This window comes from Alligator mississippiensis, chromosome 10, assembly GCF_030867095.1.
Source record: "Alligator mississippiensis isolate rAllMis1 chromosome 10, rAllMis1, whole genome shotgun sequence".
NCBI classification, from domain to species: domain Eukaryota; kingdom Metazoa; phylum Chordata; order Crocodylia; family Alligatoridae; genus Alligator; species Alligator mississippiensis.
The window spans coordinates 2,800,727-2,822,933 of NC_081833.1; the positions used below are offsets into that span (position 1 = coordinate 2,800,727).

The 22,207-nt window shown below is 51.7% G+C and overlaps 2 protein-coding genes across 4 annotated transcripts; one reads left to right on the top strand and one right to left on the bottom strand.

Annotated features, from left to right (window-relative positions):
- Positions 1–1,791: 1,791 nt before the first annotated feature.
- HPD (4-hydroxyphenylpyruvate dioxygenase) lies at positions 1,792–13,879 on the bottom strand. Of its 2 annotated transcripts, XM_006257968.4 has the most exons (14): positions 13,798–13,879; positions 13,498–13,524; positions 12,242–12,304; positions 9,333–9,437; positions 8,705–8,747; positions 8,063–8,145; positions 7,514–7,603; positions 6,963–7,066; positions 6,176–6,253; positions 5,420–5,582; positions 4,960–5,031; positions 3,875–3,997; positions 3,414–3,530; positions 1,792–2,295 (listed from the first exon to the last, which is right to left on the bottom strand). In XM_006257968.4, exons 1-14 carry the CDS (start codon positions 13,798–13,800, stop codon positions 2,185–2,187), a joined length of 1,182 nt encoding a protein of 393 aa, XP_006258030.1. In that variant the 5' UTR covers positions 13,801–13,879; the 3' UTR covers positions 1,792–2,184. The 2 variants fall into 2 exon arrangements, with proteins under 2 accessions (XP_006258030.1, XP_014450248.1); XM_014594762.2 differs by lacking the exon at positions 13,798–13,879 and having other exon boundaries at positions 12,242–12,306; positions 13,499–13,516.
- A 2,960-nt stretch (positions 13,880–16,839) lies between these two features.
- PSMD9 (proteasome 26S subunit, non-ATPase 9) lies at positions 16,840–21,902 on the top strand. Of its 2 annotated transcripts, none has more exons than XM_006257969.4 (6): positions 16,840–17,006; positions 17,294–17,396; positions 18,325–18,518; positions 19,057–19,158; positions 19,670–19,758; positions 20,591–21,902. In XM_006257969.4, exons 1-6 carry the CDS (start codon positions 16,905–16,907, stop codon positions 20,616–20,618), a joined length of 618 nt encoding a protein of 205 aa, XP_006258031.3. In that variant the 5' UTR covers positions 16,840–16,904; the 3' UTR covers positions 20,619–21,902. The 2 variants fall into 2 exon arrangements, with proteins under 2 accessions (XP_006258031.3, XP_014450247.2); XM_014594761.3 differs by having other exon boundaries at positions 17,297–17,396.
- Positions 21,903–22,207: the final 305 nt, after the last annotated feature.

The window sequence follows — 22,207 nt, forward strand, 5'->3', positions numbered from 1 at the left end:
CAACTGCATACGTCTTCCCGAGCTACCGCTGCAAACTGATGTTCCCTTTACGGCTGCTTTTTAGTGCTTGTGGTTGATCGTGGTTATGTTGGAAGCGTCACGGAGCCACCATCTTATTGTTTGCAAATCTTGTTTGCTGGGTTAAACCTAGAATGAACTTTGCCTGCCTTTGACAGGAGAAGGAAACCGAGCAGCTTGGTCCAGGTCTCCCATCAAGGAAGTGGCAGAGCCGAAGAGAACAAACATGGGCACCTTGACACTGTTCAATCATTTACCCCTTCTAATAATTATTTTTAATAGTGTGGCAATACCCAAAAGATGCTAGCTTCTCCACAGGCTTGTCACAAGAGACAGACGCTGCCTCCAAGAGCTTTCAACCGGGGAAGAAAACACAGCAGGGGAGAGCCGGAGCCTGGGGAAGACTGCTTCCAGCAGCCGATTTCTGGACTAAGGTGAGAAGCCGTCTCCATCCAACTCCCTCTTCCTCGCCTCTACAGGGGGTCGTAATGGCCAGAAATTTCACAGGGGGACACAAAGCCACTTAGGTGCCTAAAAGGGGGGTTTCCCGTAAGGTTGTACAAAGCATCTTCAGAACCAGCCCGCGCGGCCCAAGCCTGCCGTCCGCTGAGCAGGGCAGCGCCTGGCCCCGAGGGATGGGTCGAAGCGGGAGGAAGCCCCTCCGTGGGGACGGGCTGGCGTGGTCCCACCAGGGTGCGGGTATTTACCTGGGGAAGAGCAAGCGGTATTTACCTGCTGGGCTTGTCCTGCTGCTCTTCCACCCCGTCCACAGGTAAATGTGGCTAGGTCCGGCCCCTGCTCCCCTTCGCCGTCCTCCTCACCCCCCATTCCTACCAGGCTGGAGCTGGGCAGGGAAGGTCAAGAGGCTCTGCCAGGGCTACCTCGGGGCCAGGCGGGCACAGAGTGAAATGCTGATGGCCCCGGGTGAGGGCCCTTCATTACTGACAATTATGGAGTTTGTGACGGCACGAACAGGGATTTGCACGTGCCGCACGTTTGCTGCCAGAAGCGCGAGAGCTGAAGGGCCCGTGACCCCCCACCCAAGGTCGCAGGGCAGGAGCGCACCGTCTCCAGGGACCCTGCCCCAGTCGGGGACCAAGGTGAAGGGGCCCTCTCCCCTTCCCCTGTGTTCCCTGGGCTGGCGCCCATGGGATGGGGATGCAGGCGTGGGGTCAGGTCCTCTGAGGTGTCTGGGCATTGGGGGCAGGAGTGGAAGGAGGTAACGGTGGCAGAACGGATGGACGTGGCTGGCATTAGCAGTGCAACCATCCGGTCTCCGCTCCCGTGCCGATGCAGCAGCCTCAGTTCATACGATTCCTCTCTCTATCTCCTGCTCACGCTTGCCCCACGCTGTTGTATGAATGGAGTGACAGAAAAGGATAGTTTTCTTTGCAAAATCTCACGGCGATGTCCACAGCATTCGGTCAGTTGAGTTTTGCACTTAGTCACGCAGGATGGATTCAACCTCTTCGTGATGCATGAAAAGTGCAGTGTATCCTTCCCCAAATTACAGTAATTACTTTTTTTTTTAGTACAAAATTAATTTTCTGGGGAACGACTTCTGTAATTTTGTTCAGGTTTTTAAAGCCATTGGGCAATAGCTGCATTGCACTGGAGTTAAGGCTGGACGTGTATATCAGTAATGTATTACAGGGTTGCTGCGATTATCCCAAAAGCAAGCGCTATCAATGTGGAAATTCACAACAAAAAAAGAAAGAAGACTCTTACGGCATTAAATAAGTAGTCGCCAGCATTCAGACTCTTCACACTTCCCCGAGTTAAAATCAGTTTTATTAGGATTAGCAGTAATTTCCCCTCCTTCACCTCATATGCAACATTTTTTTAATTCAGAGATGCCCTGCACTGGTGATTTGGGAACTCAGACAAAGCTGATTGTGAAAGATGCATTTGATTTCTTTGAATTTTTTTCCTCCTCTCAGGATGGCAGGTTTGAGATGTTTCTGTTTCTGTACCAGAATTGGTTTAGATTTCGTGTCAATTTAAACTTCACTTTGAATTTGCTGCATTTGTAACGCCTGATTGTGGGTTAATTGCCCAAGTGACTAGGAATTTCTTTGGTTTTGTTGCTGCTGCTGTTTTTCCGTGCGTAGGCACTTTCATACCAACCAGCGCTCGTGGCTGCTGCTGATCTCTTGTTGGAAAGCTCTAGATGAAATTATTTTCCATGTTTGATGTCAGGAGAGTCAGGTTTCCTCTGGCATCCTGGTCGGCTTCTATAGCTTCAAACAAAGACTTGAAGTTTCCGGCACCGAAACCCTGTGTAGGAAGGAAAGGACAATGCAAGACTGATGTATGCGGCAAACAAATGTGCTAGTTGTGGAGTCACAGGGTCAGACCAAGCAGCAAAAGGCTTACTCGTGCTGAGCTTTCACTCCACGGGGATACAGATGACTACTGACAGTTCTGGCCGCCTGAGAACGGGATTTATTGCTAGATACTTCTGACTTCTACATGCTTCCACCACTGCCAGCCACCGCGGTCCTAGAGGGGCACCTCTCTGTGCCTCAGCTCTTCACAGCCACGTTAGGGATAACAACCCTTGTCTCTTCCAGTAGGATTCCTGAGTTAATCTTTCCTAACAGGACCTGCTGTGCTAGACACGATGATTTACACCATCAGCAAATGCCCTCCGGTAGAAGCTCAGTGACGCATGGAGGCATCCCTGAGCAGTAATAATTGTGCAGGGGCAAGGGGCGAGGAGCTACAAGCACGGGAGAACCTCTTGGTATATCTCTAGTGTATCCGTCTCCGCGGTTGTCCGGAGAGAGGTTGGGTTTTTTTGCCCTCCTCCAGCGCTTCCAGGCTGGCAGGAGTGCTGCAGGGAAGGAAATCTCTCACCAGCCATAGAGTCTCCTTTTCAGAAGTGTTTTCACCGTGCTCTAGAGCAGGGGCTTGCTCCGGCTTGTGGAGCCTTTGGATCCGGTCTGCAGACGCGGGGTCTTGGCAGCACTCTGCAATGGGGGTGCCTTCAACCACCGAGACAACCAGCGGTAGCGGGGTCCCAGCACCCACCTGCCTGCTTTGGACCCAGCAGCTGGAAACGGCTGCCCACCCCTGCTCCAGAGGAACCTTAGCTTTGCAGAAAGTTTGGCAGCTGACGGGTCTCGCAGGGCCTGAAAAGCTCCATGCTGCTTACAGCACCTGTTTAGACTGGCTGTTCTGGACTGCCAGGTCCTCTGCGGTGGCATTGATGGTATTTTTTTCCAAAGCTCTGCTTTTCAAAGCAGAGTGAGCTTGCAGGGACAGTGGGCAGAGGCACCTCAGGGACCAGGTGCTTTTTTAGTGGCACTTTAGGACTTTTTTTTAATGATAATTAAAAAAAAATAAAAATCTCTTTAGTTCAGATTAGCTAGGAGTGACTATTTCAAACAGACCTGGTGGTTATAGCGCTGTATGACCTCCAGAAAGAGAGTGGGTCTATCTTGAACTGGTTTGGTGAAGATCTGGAGCAGGTATCCTTTCTCGTCAAAGTCAACTAAGATTTTCAGTTCCTTGGAAACAAAAGTAAGAGGTCAATGGGGTGAAGAACTGCCGAGAGTCTCCCAAACGGCGCTGGTGAGCGCCCGTGCCCACTCAAATCAAGGTTTCTGATGTGTGGGCTGTGTTGGAACTGGCCGCCCAGAGCATCTGGAATAAGTGTCGCGCGAGGATTTTTTGAAGATGATAATTTAAGGGTAATACTGTCCTGGCCCAAATTGAACCAGGGGAGTTTGCTGATCTAAAATTCCCTGTACAGTTCCAAAGGGACGCATCGCTGTCCCCTCCTCTCCTAAATGACTGCCCGGTCACTGTGTGGTTAAAACACTGCTCAGCTCTACCTGGACCCCAAACTGACCTCCAGTTTGTCGATGCTCTCCTTAACCTCAATCTTGGCAGTTTTCAGCCTCTGCCGCAGTTGCTGGTAGTAGGTGGCCGGAACCGACATGAACTCCATGCCACGCTGCTTCAAGTTTGTGATCTACAGCACAAGGTGAGAGCCAGTTGGTGGGTGCACGTGAGTGCTGGGCCCATTGCCTCCTCTGCCCCACTGACTGCACTGCATATGCTTTTGGAGCAGCAGAGGCATTGCAAGCTCAGGGCTTTGTCCTTGCAGATGCCAGCAGCTGGTCTGGAGCAAGACCCCATGCAGCATGGCAGGCAGGGTGACAGCCAACACCAGCGTCCCACCCTCCTAATCTTGCATTTGTTCCTACTCTACACAGTCACCAGATGCCAAGCGACTCGAACTAACTTGGTCCTTGCAGTGGAAGTGGGAAGAAACGTTAACAGTTTCTGGGAGAAATCGCTCTATGGTCACACTAGGGGACTGTTGCATTCGTGGAAACGGAGAAATATGTTCTGAGAAAGGAGTTTGTGCCCCCGGTGCTCTCTGTCCCTAGCTGGATGGGAAGGAGAGATGGCACCAGGAGACTTCTGTGTGTCTGCAGGATGCAGACCCAGTGTTTCTACTCAAGAGGCATCAACAAAGCAAGCACAGCCCAGGCAGCGGGCCAGGGAGCCTCCCCCACAAAATGCCTCTTGAAGGGAAAAGTCCTCATGGCCCCATCAGAGCTTGACCCTTCTGCTGTGACAGCCGACAGCGGGGGCGCTTAGTGCTGCTTGGGGTTTTGTGAAGTGAGCACGGCACTGAGAGCTGCCAAACTCATTTCATGCGGGCTGCTGGGCAGGTGGGTGCCAGCCAGGGCATGAGGAACGCAACACCTGTGCTATGACCCTACCTGCCATACCCAGACGCCAAGTTAGCTGTGGGCTCTCAGCCCAAGTCTGCATCTGAAACTCACTCTTTTGTTCAATGCAAAGTAGTCAGAGAGGATGAAGGCCTTTGCCCTAAAGACCAACTGGAAAAGCCTGGGAAATCAACTGGGTTTCTCTTCATTTTTTTTTTTTAAGTTGCTAACAGCATTCAGCTGCTGCACTTACAGCTGCAATAATGTCGGAGGTATTCAAAGCAATGTGCTGGACCCCAGGTCCTCCGTAATAGTCAACGTATTCCTAGAAAGAGAAGTACAGAGTCAGTGCACGCGTGGTGTAAATGATGCTTGTGCATTTTCAAACTGGATTTTAGGCTTAATGCAAAAACAGCTGCAGTTGAAACCAAGGTCTCCTCTCAGACCTGCCCGTGGAAGGGAAAATTAAACACTCAAGCATTTTACTAGTAAAACTAGAGGTAGGTGCCATGACAGCAACCTTCCTGGTGGTGCAATAGCCTTCCTGTTGGGCACGCAGAGCTTTGTGGAGCTGCTGAATAAGGGGCCAGGCAGTTCCAGTACCCCGAACCCAGGTCCCGGTCTGCGCTGCGCAGGACCTGGCTGCTTTTGTCGGTGAAAAGCTGTGAATGGTGACAGCCCTATGGGGAGATCCACCTTTCGGGAGTATTTACCTGAATCTGGGATTTTTTCTTGCCCACCGCAGGCTCATTTATGGGCATTTTTATCGTCTCCTCGTAGTTGGCAACCACAATGGACCGGAGGGCGCTGAATTCAGTGTGCAGCTGTTTGTCATCCACGGACCAGAACCGATGAAACAGAAGGCTCCTCTGGTACCTGCGGGAGCGGGAAAGGCAGGTTTCACGGCGCCGAGCCAACATTTGCAGGCTTCAGGACTGGCCTGCTTCTGTCAATGCACCCACAAAATACTGAGCTGTAAGTCTAGAGCCTCTTCGGCCTAAAATCAACCAGGTCCAAACCGGGCTACCGCTGTCCCTGGCGTATGGCCAAATCCAGCCCTGGGTATCGCTGGGAAAGGAGACGACGGAAGCTGGCAAATGCATCTCCTGTGTCCAGGCAGGAGTCTGTGTGACAGGATGGGAGGTTTGCTAGTGGAAAAGGGCCCTGGCACCCAGCGGTCTGACCACTAGCCGTCCGGGTGGGCCGGGCTGCCCCTCGCCAATGGACAGCCCTCCCCATAGGGCCGCAGCACCCTGTCTAGCCCTGGCCCTCACAGCACCAAGGTGGAACATGCCCCAGGGGACCCTGGTGTTGCTCACGCCTATAAGCACTGAAAGCGGTCCCAAGCACCCTGTCGCTAAAACGATGCCGTTAGTAGAAACGACAACGGCAACAGCAACGGGAATGGAACGACAGCACGCGGCGGCAGGACCCGGGGGAACAGCTTTCCTAACTGCGCCGGCTCTCACCACTCTGCCACTGGGACCATCTCCAGGTCAGGCTGGTTTCCCACCACGTGGTCAATGAAGTTCAGCTTTGCGCTTGGCCTGCAGGAGAAGCCCTGGGTCAGTTTGCAGCCGGAAAGCAGCTGGCATCGGTGCTCCTGGGGACACAACTGTTTCATCTTCCTGGTGCTGGCCAGGTAGAAAAGGGAGAGAGGCACCAGGGCCTTGGAGGGGAAATGCTCATCTGATCCAAGCGTTCCTAATCGCTGGAAATGCAGTAGTAACCCCTTGGGGAAGCCCCTTTCTAGCCTTTTCCTTGGGGATCGGCTCTGCCCTGAAGATGCGAGCACCTGTTTGGAAGCGCGTGTGCCCGTTTCATCTCTGGCCTCCTGCTACCGTGTGTGGTTGCACCACCCCTGCGTGGCCGAGCTCTCGGGGGGAGGGCCCAGGGACCAACCTGGGTTCAGACTCCTCCTCTGGTCCCCATGTCCTTAACGAGACGAACCAGCCCCCTGCATCCTGGCACCACGGACCCGTGACTTTTGTCGCTTAGGCCCAGCTTTAACTTTGACCAACTTGCTTTTAATTTTTTGGATGGAAAAGATCCTGCAACTCCAAGCAACAGCAAGCAGGCACAGAGCTGTGGAGATGAAATCTGAAGAAGGTAAAATGAGAGGTTCGAGGGCAGCTGCCCTGTGGGGTGCACCCGGGGCCGGACCGTGCTAAGGCAGAGCGGGATCTGTGCACCGGGCTGCGTTCCTCCCTCTTTGGAGATGGGAAAGGCGGATCAGGGCCCCTGCGAGTTACTTACAGCGTTGGCAACAGCAGGTCCTTGAAGAGAGGAGCCTCAAAGCCAGGTAAGAAGAGTCCTCTGTAGTTCAGCTTCTCAATGAGCGTGTGCGTCGTGTCCCCGTACTGGGAGGGGAACATACAAGACACGTTGCCAACCCTTTTCCTTTCGGCTGAGTCTCAGACAGCATCGAGGCATCCAGAACAGACGCCTGCGTGCACGAGGCTCCCTGCACTGGGATCTGGTCCAGAGGAAGCTGTAGGGGAGTCTTAGGACATCTGTAAGGGCCTCCACCAGTCCTTCCATTTGCCCTAAGTTAGCCACCAGCCCTGGGGTCCCTCCAGCCCAGAGCAGCCCACCCATGTGCTTCAGGGAAGCTCACAGCCACGTATGCAAGCCCGCTGCCTAGTCAGGGCTGCCATAAGGGGTTGCAGACCCGGGGCCAGGAAGCAAAGACCCGCAGCACTGAAGTGGCCGCTCTCATCCCCTTCCCTCCCGGGCGCTGCAGTTAGCAATCAGGGCGCGCCTCCTGCCCACAGATCCCAGGGACCGGCTCTCCCCAGGCCGCTCACCGTCTGGATGACTGCAAATTTCACTCTCCCATGCTCGTCTTCCTCTATCCACGGCTCTTTCACGATCACAGCCCCGCGCTCTCGAGCTTTCTGTGAAGGAGAACAGAATTGCCACCCTGGACCAGACCTGCATCTCCAGCATTGGCCAGGCCTGGCTGCTTCAGGTGAAGGTGCACAGCTTCAAAGGCGACAGCCGCCCTGCGCAGGTTGGGAAGTCCTGGCTTGACCCTCCCATCCCAGCAGCGCTTGCGGGGCCACAGAAATCTGTCCTGGAGACCCTGCTGGGGCAAACAGGGAGCGTTGCAATGCTGCGTTCACTTTTCCAGCCAAAACTGCACCTGGGAACACTTCAAGATCAATTCACAACCTAGCTGTGGGAACCCCTGGGATTTGTGGCTTATGTTTCTCCAATGTAACCAGTTGTGTTGGGGCCATAACTGCAGCCTTGCCTACAAGCAAGAAAGAATGGGGCATTAAACTGACCCTACCCATCTGGGGTCCTCAGCCCTACGGGACGTGGAGACGCCCAACCCCCAGCCCTGCATTTACCTGCACAATGAAGTCGCAGTCCTCCACTTCAAATGCAACGTCTTTTACTCCATCTCCGTGCTTCACTAAGTGCGCTCCCATTTCTGGGCAAAGAGAAAGAGAGCAAATGTGCGTGCGCCTGACACCAGGGACTCTGCACGTGCAGGTGCTGGATGGACCTGGCGTGGGTACCGCAAGCAGAGTGAGGGGGCTGGGCCGGCTTTTCTGCCTGCCATGGCCTGGCTGCTTCCTCCTGGTGACATGCAGACTTGGGAGCTGGTTTCCAAAGTTTCCTTGGGACGTGGGAGAATTGCAAATTTACAGAAAAAGGAGTGAAATCCCAATGGACTGGAGAGCAGAGCTCAGCCCACACTCGCAGCCATCCTTGTCCCGAGCCCGGAGCTAAGTTCTCCCTCCCCAAGTCTTGCTCAGCAGTTTTGAGTCTCCTCCGGGCTCCTGGAGCCGAAGCAGTCGCAGATTAGGAGAGTTGGGACATGAGGCCTGGGCCTTTGTTCCTTTCCTCTCGCTGCCCCCGTGACAGCAGGGCAGGACAGGCCGGGAGGATGGCTCTCAGCAGCCGTCAGCAGGGCTTGCCATACAAATTACAGTCAGGATGTTCAGATGCTCTAGCCCTTAATCAGCCCAGGCCTTGCTTTCACTTACCTTCGTTTCCAGGGTTGAGAGCAGACGAGAGGACAAAAATGATCTGAGAATTAGGAAAAACATGAGAAGTCAATTTATGCTGAGGAATTCAGCAGGATCAATGTGTGGCGGTGCCAGACTCCATCCCTAAGAAAAGCGCGCTGTGTTGTAGCTGCATGAACACCGGAGAAAACTTTCACGCAATATTCACACAGCTTGAGACTGAAAAAACGCCAGCATGCTTTGCATGGCTCTGCGGCAGACTTCGATGCCGTCTTACCCTTGAAAGCGAGCCCACCTCTCTCAGCATCTCGGGGCACGGAGGATTGGCCCGATGCACCCTCTCCGAGTGCCCTCCAGTGCAACGGGCTGGGACTCAGCAAGCAACACCCAGCTGTGACCCAGCCAGAAAGGCTGCGCTGTCCCCGAGTCCAGACCCGGCAACTAGTGCACTCGGGCGGTCGGGTGAGCTGGGAACCGAGGCACACGGGTATGCGCCTTGCCCAAAGCTAGGGAGACAAACCCAGGATTGAAGCGTGTGGTTCCCAGTCCTGAACTCAGGCACTGGACCTCCCCTCAGCTGATCTGACTGCGATATATCACGTTGTTCGCGTGGCGTCCTAAAGCATCGCGCCCCCAGCGCTCGTACCTTGTCCTGCCTTATCACGTGAGACACCACTTCTCTGCTGCCGGTTTCCAGGCCCCGATAGGCCATTTCTTCAAATCCCATTTTGTTGCAATAATACGAGGCAGCCTTTGAAGCACACAGAACATGCATCCGGTTAAAAAAAACGGAGGGATTCCTGTCCTGCTTGTTTCTTCACTGGCTCTTTCCAGCCACGGCCAGCCTTTTCTGAACCCTCCCAGGCTCAGGCCTCAGCAAACAGCAGGAGCCAGATGCTGAATGATCTGCAGTTTGGTCCCCGGGGCTGTAAAACTGAGTGAGTGAAGCCTGGTCTGTGCCTGGGGTCAGCCAGCCACGCGCCCTGGCACTGCGAGTGTACAAGGCACACCCAAGTTTCTTGCACCTCCAAGCCTTTCACAGGCTACGGCTCAGCAGCCCGTGGCTCTGAGTGTCCACACGTGCCCAGTGCTAGGATTTTGGAGGGCACGTCCTAGGGTTCAGCACTGAGTGACGCTGCTCTGGGACCCGGTTTGCAGCCTATTGCAACGATCAGCGCAGAAAGTAACCCTGCCAGGTTAGCCGGAGCCACCTTGATCTTTGCAACAAGTTGTTTTCTGGTGTGCGATAATGCTGGAGGAAGGTAAACCCTGCCTGCGTGTGTCCAGAGTTAGCTGCAGCGTCCCAATAAGTCCTCTGATTTCTACTAGTGAGCGCTACAATGGCTTTAATACAGCAAAAGCGCTGCTACCCAAGAAGCAATTTCCTGGACTCTGCCAGACCCTGGCAGCCTCTGAGCTCTCGCGCTGGGATGGAGGGGAGCAGGGAGCCAGCAGCACCGTACCTGGTAGTGTTACTTGAGGCCAATGCCCAAGGCTGCTACTGCTGGCTCTTACCGAAGGTTGCACAGGTACTTCCATGCCTGCTATGAAGGGGGCCTGGCCCTGCTGAAATACCAGGTGGCACGGCAAGCCAGGCAGCAGCGGGAAGGGAATCCCTCTGTGGTTATTCACATGCACCAAGGGGATTATTGGGTAGAGGAGGGTTCATCTGTCCCCAGAGGCTCCTCAGGCTGCAGTGGGTTCAGCCACCAACTCATCTACCCGAGGCACTTCCGACTCCTTAGGCTCCTCACTCCTGCCCATTGCAGCCAGGGGCTGGTGGGTGAATGGTGGATGCAGCCAGGCAGGGGCCGGCGCGACCCTGGGGGTGCTTTGGGAACAGCCACCAGCTAGCTAACAGGATGGCACAAGGCAGAGACAGAGGCTGATCAATGCCTTGTCCTGATGAACAGTATTAATGACTGGAGGCTCGCGGCACGGGATGTTCTGGACGTCAGGTGTGAAACAGCCGAGCTGTGCACACACCAGGCTCAGCACATCTGCTGGCAGAACAGCGCACTGGGGAGTTAAGCTGGGGCAGGACCTACACCTAGTGATGCAGGAGAGAGCAGGCCAGGCTGGCAGAGCAGCCAGCTCACAGGTTGCTGAGTAACCCCTGGCACCTTTGGGATGCTCTTTCCAAGCTCCTTAATGACCTCTTATGCACGTCCCTACCCTCACTGACATGCAGAGAAGCATTTGCACGCATGGGCCGGCCCAGGCTGTCTGCACAAATGCTTCCACGCGTGTGCAAAGAGTGAAACGTTCCTTTTGGAAGTGCAGCCTGGGACTGGGACAGAAGGCAGGTGCACCCTCTCGTCCCTGGTACACAGCACATCACCGCCAGCGGGGCTTTCCAATTGCAGAGGTGCTCCGGGAGAGCGGGTCTCGAGAGGCAGAACGTCATCGAGACACTTGGGCTTGATCGCCCAGGATGGGTTGGACTGAACTCCATGCTGGTTCCCTGCTGACAGTGACTGTGGCTTTCTGCAGCGCCTTCCCAGCCGTTGGCAGAGATTCACTGCATTTTGTAATCTTTCCTTGCATCTGCTATCTGAGATCTTTCATTTCGGTGGGAACTAACAGAACCACCCCAAGCCCAGGAGAGATGCTGTAAATACAGTCCCTTATATGACACGAAACGGAGTGCAGCAGCTCAACTTCAAGCCAAAATGTAGCTTGTGGAAAGTCAAACAGTAAAAGAAAAGGTTTCTGGGTAAATCAATGGAAAGAAAAACATATGTTCCCCAGTTGTTGCAACCCCCATGCTGCAACATGAAGCTAAAGCAGGAGAACTGGAAAGAGATGCTGACAAGCTGAGTACAAACTCGAAACTGGGTGATCTGCTTTTATTTTCCAAGTGCCATATAAAGGCAAAAAGACATACAAAGAAGCGCGACATTAAAATGAACTTTGTAATATTTTCTATGAATCTCGGACATCGTTAGAAACAAGACTTTTAACATGGGATGATCTATCTGCCTGTGAGATCAGCCAAAATCAATATCTTATCACTTTGCAAACAAGGCTGCCTTCGACTAAGTCCATCTGAACAAGTCCCAAAGGTTGGGTATGGGCAGAGGGCAGGGAAGCAGCAGGAACTCCCTTCTTCCCTTTCAAACAGGGGCAGCTGCGTATCTTTTGTGGGTTAATTTTGGTTTTGCGGTTGGTTGGGGTTTTTTTTTTACAATTTTTCTGAATTTCTGCTCACGACTGGAGAAACCTGCACACACAAACATACCCGTCGGCTCCCCGCTGCAAGATGAGCAGCCCACTCCCCCCTGTTGCACAACGGTGGTGCAAAGACCATCCGAGGAGAACATTCCACTCGGGGCAAGTGCTGAAACGCTTCCATCTGCTCAGGATCATCCCAGCCAGTCAGTGATGGGATTTTAATTGAAAACACGTCCCCGGGACCGTCCCGACACCACATGCCAGATCCTCCCCTCCTGACAGCCAATAGCGAACGCCAACTACGCCATACCCCTGCTCTTCAAACAATGACTGTGCAAGTGGGGTGCAGCACATGCAAACAAGCGAGTTGTCTCTACGTACCTGCTTGGCATTTCCAACCCAGAACGTGATCGAGTGAAAGTGGAGGAATCTGCCCCTTTCAGGCTGAAACAAAAATTCTGGTGACTGGGCCATACTTCAATGCCATAAAACCCCACTTTAAGGCTGAGGCTGTTTCTGCTTTAGCAAGACGTGATGGATGGGCTCCGTTACAGACGTGTGGCAGAGTTGTGCATTTCTCGTTCACCCTAAGTTAATTAACTCCTCGGCAAATTTGAGCGCGGGGTTTTATAGTCTATACAAAAAATGTCTGGATGTCACCACTGAGGAGCAAGGCTTTTTTCCATGACTTCTAGTCAGAGGGACTTTTGGGGGGGCTGGGAAGCCGTACTGGGAGTTGACCCCCAGAACAAGCAAAGCAATTATTCTCCCTTCCTAAGCCCCGCACAGAACAAGTCCGAGTCATCTGGGTCAGGGAAGGCAGCAAATGGAGCAACTGGAGAGTCGAGCTCTGCTCTCAGTTCTTGGACTGGAGCAGGATACCAGACAGTAACAGCAACAGGACTTGTCCTGCTCTACGCGCAACCTCCACCATTGTTTGGATCCAGTGTGGTTTTGTTAACCTCACGTTAAAGATTAATTCTCCTCCAGGAAAGCTCTTACCCAACTGCGAATGGGAAGCCAAATCAGAGGTGACAAAACCCATGCTCAAAAAGGAGACGTTAACAAACCTCTTTGCAGTATTTCTTAACGTTAGCTGAGCATCAGCTATTCTTCCTTGCCTGGAATTTGACATCTGCCATCTCCTGTCTCATCATTTTTAACACTGTTCATGTTTAGTGGGTGTAGTTTGCAGGAAAGATAATATATAAAGAAAAGTCGTGCTGTATAGAATGGTATTTAACAATTAACTGTAACTCTGGTGTATGCATCACTAGTTTCAGAAAGTTATTTCAGGTCTTAAAACTATTTAAATATACATTTATAGCATTTAGAGAGAAGTATTGCAACAAGTCCTGCTTATGGTTAGGCATGGAAGGGTTGGATTTTAATTAATCATCCTTTCTTCCTCCTCACTCCTAAACAGTGAGGAAAAACGTGTGTGTAATTAATTGTGATTTATGGAGAGCAGAAGTTATGAACCTAAGTCCTACTGCAACATTATATGATCAGAGCCCATTGTTGCTTTCAATTCCACCCAGCAATCAATTAGTAATAAATTAATACAATCAGTCCAGCATTAATAGTGCCAGAAATTCTTTTGGAAGGAAACCTAGTCCATGCAGCTGTATTCTTACCTTTTTTCCTTTGTCTGTGTACGTTGTCTAAAGAGAGAGAATACGTATACATACATGTTAGCATTTAACAAATGCAAATTCATTCTCCAAATATTAAATTCCCTGCTGAGTTTAGAGAAAGCAAGTTTCCCGCATTGTGTTCCACATGCTGATTAAAAAAGTCTAATTTTTCCAAGTATAAAAAAATATATCAGTAAATTCACAGAATACAAGATGTACAAATACAGCTGAAGATGCACTGATCTTCCTCCATAGTACATTAATGGCAAAATTGAAAACTGAATAATTGCTAAGTCTCACCATTTTTGGAAGTTGATTGGTATGATAGCACCAAGAGAAAGTGCAACTCCAAATGCATTCAATATATCTGCAGGGTGAGCGAAAGCCCCTCCCTGGCTCCACCTTCCCCAGCTCGTAATCTGAAACATTTTAAACCAAATTATTTACTTGGTTTGGACCGTAGTCATTCTGCCCTTGGGAGTGGGGGGAGTTCGATAACACTGACCCTGGAGGTGAAAGGACCCGTATTTATCTGAAAAGCAAGAGGAGAGGCTGTTTATCAAATGCAAGACCAGAACCCCTAGCCACGTCAACCCAAGCAAAGCATACTACGAACCGATTCTGACCTCACGGCCGTGTGAACCAGCCCCCCATACTCTGGGTTGACACCCGACTTCGCTAAGATCAGACTGTGGCCCAGGCGCGTCGGTAGTGGGTACCATCTCCTTCAAACAGCATGCTGGTGATGTAATCTTTTTATGTAATCTTTTTGATGGTATATCTAGCTTTTGCAAATGATATCTAACTGAATACTTAAGGCAACTTACTGGTGCTGGGAGGGGTGTGGTACGTGTGTGTTAAGAGATGCTTGCAGAGCACAGCGTGTGGGATGCGGAGGATTCCTGGAAGGCCTCCCTAACACCAGCAGGATAATGTCTCCCTGACACCTGTAAGATAGCAAGAAGTTCAGAAAAAGGTCTCATTATAATGCTAAAAATCACACCCCTGGGCAGAGCAAAAGTATGTTAATGAAACATATATGTATGTAAATGAAATACATGGCTAAACCATAGGTATAGAGACATGCTCAATAGAGAACGTCTTATGTCAGTGGCTTGTAACCAATCACTGAGCGATACACTTGCAAACATGTATAAAAGGTATCCAGAGGTAGAAACCGGTGCGCTTGTTTTGCGAACGATCGCCAAGCACCCCTCTCTGCGCAGACTTGAAACAATAAAGATTAAGTTGGATCCTCCACCCCTGTGTGTTTATTGGCAAAAGCGCACCGGGCACGAACTCACACTGTCCTTTGGAGACAACACTGGCAGTACCACGCAGACAGGTGCTTGTTACAGAAAGACTTTCAAATTTTCCGGGATGGGTCAGGAAGCCAGTCCTGGGAAAGCGCCTTTCAGCCCCGGGTTGCTTTGCACAGCCAGAATACTCACCGAAGTACTGTTGCCCAAACGGCTAGTTTCATTCCCCTGGAGGCTTGTCCAATTGTCCTCAAGGAGAGAGTCACACACACACAGGCTGGGTCCATCTCAGATTTATTGTTTGCAAACAGTTCGACCCAGGAGCTGAGCTCAAATCAGAGTCGACGACTAGTCCGGCCCGGAATTACATTTTTACAGCTTACATTGAACATAGAGTTTTAACGTGTTAGATGTTTATTGGCAGCATTACCATTTCCTAATTGTTACGTCTTGTCTTGTAGGCTGCACTTAACTTGTTATTGGTTAGTGTGACTTATCAGGGTTAGTGCATGCACACTCAAAAAGCAGAACTGCAGCGAAATCTTTTGTCGCATGCGCAGAGGGAAAGGGGAACTGTGGCAAAGTTAGCAAACTTTAGTAACCTCTTATCTTAGCATAACCTTAGGGCATTGGGCAGGGATAATTTAAAGATGCAAGGCAAGCAGTAAGAACAGCAGACCACAGCTTAGGCGTTAGACCTTATGACCTTGCACAAGGGTCATAAGATGGTCATAAGACACTTCTATCACATAATTGCTGCTCAAGCGTTATTGCAAAATCGGGGAGCCTTAACGTCTTTTTTACTACAGTACCTGTGACGACCCCAGCTCACTGGGACCCGCAGCAAAATTACTCCTGGCTTCGCCTCTCCAGGCTGCACGGCCTTGCAAACCACCGCTGAATTTGAACACCGTTGTCACGACTGGCAAGCACGGTTCTTTGGGTCGACCGGATATCTTTTATTAAACCAACTGAATTGTTGGTCTTTGCAAGCTTTCGGGCGCAGTCACCCTTTGTCAGGCACAGGGAGTCTCTACTGAAAGTGTGCAACGAACTTTTTTCCAGCTACTCAGTTGGTCTAATAAAAGAGATCACATCTACCCAAAGAACCTAGCCTGCCTGCCTCTGTCCTTGGACAAGGGGTGAGCAATTATTTCGGTGGAGGGCTGCTTAGCGAGGTTTGGCAAGCTGTCGAGGGACACATTTCCCTCCCCGGCGTAGGGAAGCAGGAACAGCCCCACGGTCCCAGGCCAGAAGCAGGTGCTTCTGGGTCCTGCTGCCGGCTTCCCCTGGGTCCTGCTGCCCCCGTCTCCTGTCATCTTTGACAGGCAGCCAAGAGCAAATAAATATTAATTTTCTAAATGTGTCAGGGGCCCCGCGGGCCGGACAGAACGGCCTGGCGGGGCGGATCTGGCCCCTGGGCCGCATTTTGCCCAGCTGCGCCTCCTCCGTATAGCTGGGAGTGGGCAGGGGTGAAGGTTGCACGGGCGCAACCGAAAGCACGATCTTTGCCCGATGCCTCATTATTGCAATAAGCTCGCTCCGCGCTGGCTCAGGGACGCGCTGGGAGGGCCGGCGCCGCGTCGGTCCAGCTTGGAAGGAGTGGCGCGCGGGTCCCGACGGCGCCGCGGGGCAGAGACATTGTGAACGCGCCTCGTCCACGCCAGCTCTGCTTCGCCGCACGGGGCGCACCCACGTGTAACCGGGCCGGGTAGGCGCACGGTGCGACCTCGGTACAGTACGGGGTTTTCTCCCCCGCGTGCTGTAAGCGAGGCGTCGCCCCAGGCCCTCCGGGGTGACGCCCCAAAGCCGGGCCCCTTGGTGCTGGTGGCAGGCAGCCCATCCCCCTGCGGGGCACGGGTGAGGGAGCTGCGCTGACCGAGTCAGCCTCTGAGGTGCAACCCCGCCCCTCCCTGCAGGGCCTGGCGCCCGGCGCACGTGCTCTGCAGCCCCGCCCCGCCCCGCCCCGCCCCTTCCGCGTTGTTGACTGCGACGTTAGGTTTGTCCTGCCCCGGCCACCGTCACCGCCCCCCCTCCCGCCGGCCCCGCCCCTTCCGCGTTGTTGTTTACTGTGACGCGCGGTTTGTCCTGCTCGGCCCGCCGTCGCCCCGCCCCCTCCACGGCGCCGCGCAGCGCAGTACAGCGGCCATGGCGGAGCCGGCCGTGAGCGCCCACGACGTGCAGTGCCTGGTGCGCAGGAAGGACGAGATCGAGGCGCAGATTCGGGCCTGCTACGAGCTCCTGGAGGACGTGAGTGTGCGCCGGGCCAAGTGCGCGTGCGTGAGTGTGTAGTGGGGGGGGGGGGTGTGTAGCGGTTGTGCATGTGGCTGAGTGTAACAGGGACACGTGTGTGTGCGCACGTGCCTGTGGGGGTGTGCCTGAGTGTGTGTCTGCGGGGGGTGGGTTGTGTGTGTGTGTGTGTGTGTGCGCGTGCGTGCGGGGGGTGGGGGCGGGGTGTGACACGGGCGCTGGCCGAGCCCCGAAAGGTGACGTCGGGCAGGCACCGGGCGCCGCGCGACCACGTGTCTCCCTTGCAGCAGAAGGGCGTCGGGATGAGCGAGCCGCTGGTGGACGCGGAAGGATACCCGCGGGCAGACGTCGACCTGTACCAAGTGCGCACGGCGCGGCACAACATTATCTGTAAGCAGCTCGGTGGTCGCGGAGCGCGCTCGGGGCCCCGGTGAACGGCACGGGCTCGTGTCGGCGTCCCCCGGGGCAACGGCGAATAGACGTAGTCACGTACGACGTCTGCAGACTCGGGCCGTGCGGAGGGCGCGAGTCCCTAGAGCCCCAGGTTCAGGTATTAAGATGAACAAGGTGGCAGCCCCCCGAGGACGCGGCGCTCGGGGCCGTGGTTTGCCCTTTGCGTGCAGCTCGATTCGGAGTATAAAGAAACGACGAGGAGTCGAGTTCGAGGTGTGTTTGTAACCGGGTTTGGGACGAGGGGGCAGGGCAGGGCAGCAGTCGGTGAGCGACACCGTTTGCATGAACAGGCGGCGTGCAGAGCGGTTGCGACGCGCCTCGTTCTGTGAACAAACCTTGTGTTTAATAAATAAAAATAATAGTCATATCTCTTATGCACGCAACAAACATGGGGCCGAAAACTAGGTGATGTCTCCTTCGAACGAATCCTGGTGACGGATTTACGATGAACCGGTCCCTGTGTGAAAATACTTTGGTGGAAAGGGAGTTTGGTCGCTTTAATTTTTTTTACGTTGCTGTTGATCTCTCCAGCTCTCATTCTCTTCTAAGGGTTTATCCACCTCTAGGTGTTGTTACCGCTGTTATAACACGGCTGTCCCTGCGTGAGATTGACGTTAATTCATAAGGAGCCCTGTTTGTGCACGCGGTGTGGCCACTGGTTGTGAGCAGGCCCACGAAACAGCTGTCAGTCTGTACGCAGGGCAGCGTTCGGTGGTGACTGTGTTTATAGTCTGGAGCTGCCCTGCCATAGCAGACCTGGTAGCGTAGTGGGGAGCACGCGCTGATTCCCACAGGGCAATACATCTCGTGCGGGAACGCTGTGTGCTCGTTCCTCCCATCTCTGAGACAACCTCCCTCCGCCCAGGTCTGCAGAATGATCACAAGGCCGTGATGAGGCAGGTGGAAGAAGCGCTCCACCAGCTGCATGCTCGGGAGAAGGAGAAGCGTGCCAGGGACGAGGCAGAGGCACAAGCCGAGGCAGTGAGTCAGAACCAGAGCCTGCCTCAGCCCTTCGCCAGAGTGAACGCTGTCACGCCGGGATCTCCTGCCAGCCTCGCGGCAAGTCCAGTGTTCTTCCTGCCCGGGGAGCAAACACCCGTGGACCCTGTTCTGCCCCAGAGATGGCCGGTGGTCGTCGCCACCCACCTGCAGTCAGGGCCAGGGTTTGAGCTACTGTTCTTCGTCCTACTTCTTGTTAGGTGCTTGGTACCTTTCCCCCAGGGGCATAATGTTTCATGTCAGCCTTTGCAGAGTGAAATAACATTTATAGCACCTTGCAGGGGGGAGCATCCAGTGAGGGAAGTGCACGTGGGGCTGGCATCAGAAGACCTGTACTGCTCCCAGCTGCACCACTGACATGCTAATGGCTTTGGATAAGGCTGTATGCCTTAGATTCCTTATCTCCGTGACGAGGATAAAAAAAATAATACTGCCTTATCTCACTGTGGGTTTGCGTGGCTCACATGTTGAGAAGTGTCTTAAGATCCTTGAAGGGAGCGCTGACTAGTGCTTTGGGTGAGAGATGCGCCACAAACCCTAAGCACCGTGTGTCCTTTGAGGAGGAAGATTCTTAGTCTCCTGCTTTCTCTCTCTAAAGGGATTACAGGTCGACGATGAGATCGTTGAGTTTGGCTCTGTCAAGGCGCACAACTTCCAGACTCTGCAGAACATCGCCACCGTTGTGCAGCACAGCGAAGGGGTGAGCAGGTTTCTGGCTTCTCTGGTCTGATGGGCTTTTCTCTAGTGATACTTAGCAGAGTTCAATAGTCCCACGTCTCTGCTCCAGACACTGCGTGTCAGCTTCTGGGCTTGACTGTTGGTTTCATCACGTGCCACCCCCAGGTCCTTCAGTGCGAGAGAGCTCACACTTAACTTCTCTCTTTCCTGGACTGATGGAGCTGGCAGTAATGTGAAGGCATCAGGTGTTGCCTCTAATGGAAGCTCCCCGTGCTGAACATTTGAGACGTTCTCTTTAGAGGTCTTGTTTTTTGTTCTCACAGGAGCCTGTGCTGAGTGACAGCATGTTACTTCACTAGTATTCATGGACATGCTCTACTTAGGAAACTTCCCTGCAGTCCTACATCCCCCCTGTAGCTAGAGGTTCAGTGTTACACGTGCGGTAGCTCTCTGGCTCCTATGCAGCCAGGCAAACAAAAGAACTGAGCCAACTTGATGGGAAAAGGTGCCATTCATCTGTTTGTTTGTTTCAGAAACCCCTGAGTGTGAGCGTGATCCGTGGAGGCGAGAAAGTCCACCTTGGGCTTACACCAAAGCGCTGGGCAGGGAAAGGCCTCCTGGGGTAAGCTTCCCAGTACTTTCTGCAGCTTTGTCCATCTGCTCTCATATGACGTTGGCCCGCCTTACACTGGAGAATCCCACTGGGAATCTGAATGGAGCCTGGGCCTGCCTTAAAGCACTCCGGTCTTCCTGCTCTGTCCCAGATCACTGTTCCCTGGGAATCCCCTTTGTGCTTCTCAGCTTGATGCTTAAAGCTAAGGGGACAGACTCCATGTGTTGCCCTTGGTTTGGCTCGATTTGGCTCCAGAATCTCATATGTGCCTTTATAGTTGAAAGTCAGATCAATTCCTGCCCTTTCTGAGTGCCTTCTCACTCATTCGCAAGGGGGAATCTTATGATCTGTCTAGCTGGTTCTGTCACTGAGGCTATGCAATCGCAGGTGCATCCAAGTACGACACACATGTGCCCAGCCACTTGATTGGGGGGGGGAAATCATCACGCTATGTAGATTGACCCAAACTATGTTGTCATATTACTGGATCCTGTAACAGCTCTGGGTCTAATTCTTTTGCTGCGGGGACTGTTTATCACTCGTACCACGTGTATGTGTGGAGGGAAATGGGGCCTTTGATCTTTTTCAGGGTGTAGCATGTTTCTTTCAACATGGTTGTAACCAGGCTTTCCACTCCATGCAGGAAAAGTCAGATAGGCATGCAGCTATAGGGTATCTGTGCTGTGGAGCATAAAATGGTTGGAATTATAGTCTAGCCAGGATCCTCCCTCTTCACAATATGGTATGCTTTTCCACTTATCAGTGTGGATGGACATTTGCACAGGATGCATTTCCTGCAGTGATGCAGGAAGCCTAACTTATTTCTTCTTTTTTTTTCCAGCTGCAATATTGTCCCATTGCAAAGATGACTGCAGCTTGGAAGACAGTAACCCTGAAGTTGCTTCTGCTTTGTAAACTCTGATCTGGTTTGAAGAGTTCCCTTATGACGTGCATCATCTTGCTAAATCTAGAATGTTTGTGGTGGGCTCAGGGGCTTTGACTTCAAGTAATCAGATATACTGAACCTAAATGGGTTTCAGCACACCTGTGCACAGGCCAGGCTAAGAAATTGTACCAACTCATTGGGGATAGTTCATAGACTTAAAGGATTTCACTGATGCTCATGTAAATGCAGTGTGAGCTCAGATGCAGTCCAGGCTTCTCTTCAGTTAAACTTCCACAAATAATTCCATGACCTTTATTGAGTATTGTCTTCTGTGTGATCACAAGAAAGAGCTTTTGACAATAAAGATTTAAGCACTTTTTGTGATAATATATTCATTTTCAGTTCTTTCGTACTCCTTCCTGGACAGGTGGTACTTTTCCCAAATATGCGGCGATGTTACAAGAATCTCCTGGTAGTGGCATCTACTATGTATTATAGCAAATTACCAAAACACCCTCAAGAAATGTACACATATGGTTTGAATTTTTTACATGTTATAAGTCACGTTTGAGGTCACTACATTGGAAAGAATTTTGAAAAATACCCAAATATTTATTCTGTTTTAAGTGAGTGAGTGGGGTAAGGAAGGTTGTTGGTGGTGTGCTTTTGTGTCAATATATATTTTTCATGGCTTGGACTATGAAAATTATAGCCTCATTTTCTATTCCGCAATTTTTCAACTTGTAAACACTTTCAGGGGTTTTTTTTATTGGCTTTGGTTTGTTTTAAACTTGTTTCCATTTGGATTTTTAAACATAAATAGAATTTTTTACCTGATTTCATTACAACTGTCATACTTTTTGGACAAAAAGTTATTTTCATGAATGCTTTGTTTGTTTGTTTGTTTGTGTGTTTGTTTTTATTATTATTGTTACTTTTTAATTGTTATTTTTGTAATGGTGGTGGGGGGGGCAGGTGTATAAAGATAGTCCCTCTAAAGAACCAGCTTGGTTTTAGTATTGAAAGATCAGGCTTTTTGTTCAGGGCCCATAGACTGTAAAAGTTTAATAAATGATTTCTGTTATAACCACACTCAACATACTATTACCATGTGTTTTACATGGTTCGAAACGCCTCCATGGAAGATTTTCTAAGCCAGGGCACTTAGCAACTTCTTGATCTGTTTGAACTCTGAAACAAAAACACTGATAAATGTATTGGATTAATAAATACTTATGAATCCTTTGTAAATGGGATCTTCATTGAAGTGTGACTTTCTGGCTTTTATTCAGGAAATATTTGTATTACTGCTGTGTAAACCAGTTTGTGTGTTGGATAATAAACCTTTCAAGAAAGGTTGATTGCTTTATAGTGCTACTTCTAGGAAGTAAAGAGAGGTTTTGGAGGCAGTTGCCTGATATGGATATACTGACACTTAATCTTATACTGGTCTACACCCCATCTAGCTCTCTTGCCTTCTTCTGGGGTGCTCTGAAGTTGCTAAGGTCTGGTGTGATTAGGCTCGACCTCTTTTCTTGGAAAATGGATGTGAAAATGAGGTTCTCAAGTTTG

What these genes read in the sequence shown, in the direction of transcription:
- HPD (XM_006257968.4), bottom strand. An exon ending in ACTGCGACTTCATTGTGCAG is followed by an intron (nt 7,604 to 8,062) that starts GTAAATGCAGGG and finishes TCTCCTTCACAG; the next exon opens with AAAGCTCGAGAGCGCGGGGC. An exon ending in GACCTGCTGTTGCCAACGCT is followed by an intron (nt 6,254 to 6,962) that starts GTAAGTAACTCG and finishes CTTCTCCTGCAG; the next exon opens with GCCAAGCGCAAAGCTGAACT.
- PSMD9 (XM_006257969.4), top strand. Translation starts at nt 16,905, where the DNA reads ATGGCGGAGCCGGCCGTGAGCGCCCACGACGTGCAGTGCCTGGTGCGC. An exon ending in GATCTCCTGCCAGCCTCGCG is followed by an intron (nt 18,519 to 19,056) that starts GCAAGTCCAGTG and finishes CTCTCTCTAAAG; the next exon opens with GGATTACAGGTCGACGATGA. An exon ending in TTGTGCAGCACAGCGAAGGG is followed by an intron (nt 19,159 to 19,669) that starts GTGAGCAGGTTT and finishes TGTTTGTTTCAG; the next exon opens with AAACCCCTGAGTGTGAGCGT.